The sequence below is a fragment of the Sinocyclocheilus grahami genome, unplaced genomic scaffold (genome assembly GCF_001515645.1).
Source record: "Sinocyclocheilus grahami isolate Dianchi unplaced genomic scaffold, SAMN03320097.WGS_v1.1 scaffold491.1, whole genome shotgun sequence".
Classification (NCBI taxonomy): domain Eukaryota; kingdom Metazoa; phylum Chordata; class Actinopteri; order Cypriniformes; family Cyprinidae; genus Sinocyclocheilus; species Sinocyclocheilus grahami.
In genome coordinates, this window is record NW_015505670.1 from 2,740 (window position 1) to 8,436 (window position 5,697).

A 5,697-nucleotide genomic window follows, 5' to 3' on the forward strand; every position below is an offset into this window, starting at 1 on the left:
CTCTATATTCAAAAGTAATTAAAAGGAAAAAAATGAATGTTTTGCATTTATTTACCTGGTACATCATCTGATGTTTGCGCTCTTGTATCCTGTATCTACTTAGATAGCTTATAAATATTGATCAGCCAAACCCTCACATCAATGTTTTTCATTAGTTTCAGGATTTAACTAATACACCTGGAGTGCAAGACTCGTTGCATATGCAAATGAGAGGACGCAGAAGTGCAGGCCTATATAATGGGAAGAAAATGACAGAGAGCTCAAGAGAGGTAATCAGACTGCAAAGATTCAAGCAAGAGAATAAAGAAAACAGTTAAAATGACTCAAGGATCTAGACTATACTTTGCACGTAAGCAAACCTTATATCTTTCTCAGACTAACCTTTCCCAGCCACATTTTACACTTTACCTCTCCTCCATTCCTCGTTACATCCCCTTTTCCGTTTTCTGTTCACTTCAGATGACCATACTGTTATTTTTGAACAGTTTCTTTTTCTTGTTGCTTTTCAGTGACTGTTCTGATGTGTGCGTTTGTCTCCATCAATGGTGTCGGTCTGAGTTGCTTTTGTTAATAGTATAATAATTAAAAAGCAAGCTAGTGTTAGTAGTTAGTAGTAGTTAGTTACTAGTTTTTCATTCAGACACCCTGAAGATCCTAAAATAATAGCATCACACAAAAACACACTTTTAGAAAAAAACAGTAGGCACACAAATCATGTAACGTCACAAATATTATCTCTATATTCAAAAGTAATTAAAAGGAAAAAAATGAATGTTTTGCATTTATTTACCTGGTACATCATCTGATGTTTGCGCTCTTGTATCCTGTATCTACTTAGATAGCTTATAAATATTGATCAGCCAAACCCTCACATCAATGTTTTTCATTAGTTTCAGGATTTAACTAATACACCTGGAGTGCAAGACTCGTTGCATATGCAAATGAGAGGACGCAGAAGTGCAGGCCTATATAATGGGAAGAAAATGACAGAGAGCTCAAGAGAGGTAATCAGACTGCAAAGATTCAAGCAAGAGAATAAAGAAAACAGTTAAAATGACTCAAGGATCTAGACTATACTTTGCATGTAAGCAAACCTTATATCTTTCTCAGACTAACCTTTCCCTACCACATTTTACACTTTACCTCTCCTCCATTCCTCGTTACATCCCCTTTTCCGTTTTCTGTTCACTTCAGATGACCAAACTGTTATTTTTGAACAGTTTCTTTTCTTGTTGCTTTTCAGTGACTGTTCTGATGTGTGCGTTTGTCTCCATCAATGGTGTCGGTCTGAATGATTTACTGGAGCGAGCCTCTCAACTTTCAGACAAACTGCACTCTCTCAGCACTTCTCTCACCAATGACCTGGTCAGTACCAAACACCCTTGTAAACATGTGTTTATGTGGTGTTATATGCACAATCACTAGGTTATTTGCAATATGTGACTTCAGTTTTATCCAAACAGATATTTATTTCATGGATTTGATTGGTTGTTAGATATTAACCTTGCTTTCATCCACAGGATTCTCACTTTCCTCCTGTTGGTAGGGTAATGATGCCTCGTCCATCGATGTGCCACACTTCCTCTCTTCAGATTCCCAATGACAAAGACCAAGCCTTGAAAATACCGGTAAGTAATTTTAACTCATCCATCTTCATCTCTCTCAAATGCAAAAATTCTTTCTCCTACACTCTCAGAAAAAAAAGGTATGAAAGCTGTCACTGGGGCAGTTTATTTTCAAAAGGTACACTTTTGTATCTTTCATGCACTAATATCGCCACTTTAGGTACTAATATGTACCTTTAAGGTACCAATATGAAAAGGTAAAAACCCCGTGACAGCTTTCGTACTTCGTACCTTTATTTCTAAAAGTGTATTCCAGCTTTTTTATTATTCTGTTATTCGATTTGAACATTTTTATAATTACAAATATTATATATTATACAGCATCATTTAAATAAAAATGTACATAATAATTTTTACTGTAAAAAAATATATGACTAAATTGTTGTTATAACTATTATATTTTATATAAAACAAAATATACAAAAATACATAAATACAAAAACGTGATACTATATGATGTAAATGTATCTATATATCCTATAAATACTTTATAAAGCTTGCAAATATTATAATTTTTTTTTCATTCAGTCTCAATCCAACCTATTTTCAGCATATTTCACACAAAAATGCCAATTCTGTCATTTACTCACCATTGATCAAACCCACAAGACTTTAATTGATCTTCAAAACAAAACAGTGCTTTTGTTAATAGTATAATAATTAAAAAGCAAGCTCGTGTTAGTAGTTAGTAGTAGTTAGTTACTAGTTTTTCATTCAGACACCCTGAAGATCCTAAAATAATAGCATCACACAAAAACACACTTTTAGAAAAAAACAGTAGGCACACAAATCATGTAACGTCACAAATATTATCTCTATATTCAAAAGTAATTAAAAGGAAAAAAAAGAATGTTTTGCATTTATTTACCTGGTACATCATCTGATGTTTGCGCTCTTGTATCCTGTATCTACTTAGATAGCTTATAAATATTGATCAGCCAAACCCTCACATCAATGTTTTTCATTAGTTTCAGGATTTAACTAATACACCTGGAGTGCAAGACTCGTTGCATATGCAAATGAGAGGACGCAGAAGTGCAGGCCTATATAATGGGAAGAAAATGACAGAGAGCTCAAGAGAGGTAATCAGACTGCAAAGATTCAAGCAAGAGAATAAAGAAAACAGTTAAAATGACTCAAGGATCTAGACTATACTTTGCATGTAAGCAAACCTTATATCTTTCTCAGACTAACCTTTCCCTACCACATTTTACACTTTACCTCTCCTCCATTCCTCGTTACATCCCCTTTTCCGTTTTCTGTTCACTTCAGATGACCAAACTGTTATTTTTGAACAGTTTCTTTTCTTGTTGCTTTTCAGTGACTGTTCTGATGTGTGCGTTTGTCTCCATCAATGGTGTCGGTCTGAATGATTTACTGGAGCGAGCCTCTCAACTTTCAGACAAACTGCACTCTCTCAGCACTTCTCTCACCAATGACCTGGTCAGTACCAAACACCCTTGTAAACATGTGTTTATGTGGTGTTATATGCACAATCACTAGGTTATTTGCAATATGTGACTTCAGTTTTATCCAAACAGATATTTATTTCATGGATTTGATTGGTTGTTAGATATTAACCTTGCTTTCATCCACAGGATTCTCACTTTCCTCCAGTTGGTAGGGTAATGATGCCTCGTCCATCGATGTGCCACACTTCATCTCTTCAGATTCCCAATGACAAAGACCAAGCCTTGAAAATACCGGTAAGTAATTTTAACTCATCCTTCTTCATCTCTCTCAAATGCAAAAATTCTTTCTCCTACACTCTCAGAAAAAAAAGGTATGAAAGCTGTCACTGGGGCAGTTTATTTTCAAAAGGTACACTTTTGTATCTTTCATGCACTAATATCGCCACTTTAGGTACTAATATGTACCTTTAAGGTACCAATATGAAAAGGTAAAAACCCCGTGACAGCTTTCGTACTTCGTACCTTTATTTCTAAAAGTGTATTCCAGCTTTTTTATTATTCTGTTATTCGATTTGAACATTTTTATAATTACAAATATTATATATTATACAGCATCATTTAAATAAAAATGTACATAATAATTTTTACTGTAAAAAAATATATGACTAAATTGTTGTTATAACTATTATATTTTATATAAAACAAAATATACAAAAATACATAAATACAAAAACGTGATACTATATGATGTAAATGTATCTATATATCCTATAAATACTTTATAAAGCTTGCAAATATTATAATTTTTTTTTCATTCAGTCTCAATCCAACCTATTTTCAGCATATTTCACACAAAAATGCCAATTCTGTCATTTACTCACCATTGATCAAACCCACAAGACTTTAATTGATCTTCAAAACAAAACAGAAGATATTTTTAATGAAGCAAGGCAGCTTTCTGTCCTTCCATTGAAAGTCCATTCCACCAAAACTTTGATGCATTAAAAATTTCATAAAGACATTGAAAAAGAAATCCATATATCCATCAAGCTGTTTAATCCAAGTTCTCTGAAGAGACGTCATCGCTTTGCACGATGAACAGATTTAATTTAGGTTTTTATTCACATACTGTATGAACAATACTCAAAACACATACATAGAGCACATTAAACAACATAATACATATGAGCTCAACTTGCCTCAGTGACAAATCTCACTGGTTCTTGCAGAATCACAAATATGCTTGTGTGTAACCTCACTGGTTCGAAAGTCTTATGGACTTGGAATAACACGTGTTTACATTTTTTGAGGGGTGAACTTTTAATGTGAAGTGACAAACATCTCCCACTTGTGGAAACATTTGTAGTTACAGGAAAAACAGACCAGTAGTGAATGAAGTTTTATCTGATTGTTTGTGTAGGAGGATGAGTTGCTGTCTTTGGCTCGGTCTCTGCTGCTGGCGTGGTCCGATCCCCTCGCCCTTCTCTCCTCTGAGGCGTCCAGCCTGGCACATCCAGAACGCAACACCATTAACAGCAAGACCAAAGAGCTGCAGGACAACATCAACAGCCTGGGAGCAGGTCTGGAGCATGTCTTTCACAAGGTGATTGCGCTATTGCGCTTTAGCTCACAGTGCATATATTGTGAATGTTGATTGTAAGAGGGCAATATGGAGTAATTCAAAATACTGAAAGACTGAAAGAAAAGCAGGGTTGGTTTATACATTGTCCCTGTCCATGTTTTCTTCTCTACAGATGGGCTCATCTTCAGACAACCTGTCCTCTCTCCCTTTTTACACCAACAGCCTTGGCCAGGATAAAACTTCTCGACTTGTCAATTTCCATTTCCTGCTGTCCTGTTTCCGCAGGGACTCCCACAAAATTGACAGGCAGCGGGGATCTATTATTAACAGAGGTTTTAGGAGTTGGTCAAATTTAATTGAATAGGTTTAATGTATAGGTTCCCTGAAATAGCCTATATGTGAAATTTAAAAGTTCCCAAAATATATGAGCAGTTCTGGAAAGACTAAAGCCAATTTGAGGTAACAGAATTAATGAAAGAACCCTTACAAAACTCAACCATGGTTTTACTATATACAAAACCAAAAAAAAAAAAACATGGTTACTAGTTAAACCATAGTAACCACAAATTAACCATGGTTTTGCAGCACTAACCATATTTTAACCATGGTATTTGTAATAAAACTGTGGTTATACAAATGGTAATCAATACGCCAAAAGAAAAAAATACACTTTTACTATAGGCTACAATAAATCCATGGTTAATTTTCGTAAGAATGAATGAATCCATGAATGAATTAACACCATTACACAAAATGCTAAAGGGCTGTTATTTCAAGGCCCTGTAAGGTCACACACTGTAACTAACAATTAAGTCAGAAAAATGAAGGGAACAAGAAACTTTCGTAAGAATTGGGGCTCAACCAGCACATTCAGACATAAATAAACAAGGAAAGAAAAGAAAAGAAAAGAAACAAAAAGGGTTAAAAAGCTCTCAGTTCACAGCAGGACATGACAAATGAGTGTTTCCTCATTGCTGGGGGAAGGGTCTCTCATGTGTAGACTTTCTTTAAATGGCATGTGGAAAAGAGCTAGGAAAATCAACCCCTAAATAACTTCTCAAAACTGTACATCTGTAAA

At 34.9% G+C, this 5,697-nt stretch overlaps 1 protein-coding gene across 1 annotated transcript; it reads left to right on the plus strand.

Annotated features, from left to right (window-relative positions):
* Positions 1–2,756: 2,756 nt before the first annotated feature.
* LOC107554074 (prolactin-like) lies at positions 2,757–4,983 on the plus strand. Its single transcript, XM_016236459.1, has 5 exons — positions 2,757–2,787; positions 2,947–3,068; positions 3,224–3,331; positions 4,458–4,640; positions 4,792–4,983. The coding sequence occupies exons 1-5, from the start codon at positions 2,757–2,759 to the stop codon at positions 4,981–4,983; spliced, it is 636 nt and encodes a 211-aa protein (XP_016091945.1).
* The last annotated feature ends 714 nt before the right edge of the window (positions 4,984–5,697 follow it).

Coding starts and splice junctions, on each gene's coding strand:
- LOC107554074 (XM_016236459.1), top strand. CDS start 2,757: ATGACTCAAGGATCTAGACTATACTTTGCAT. Junction 3,069..3,223: donor CTTCTCTCACCAATGACCTG/GTCAGTACCAAA, acceptor TTTCATCCACAG/GATTCTCACTTTCCTCCAGT. Junction 4,641..4,791: donor TGGAGCATGTCTTTCACAAG/GTGATTGCGCTA, acceptor TCTTCTCTACAG/ATGGGCTCATCTTCAGACAA.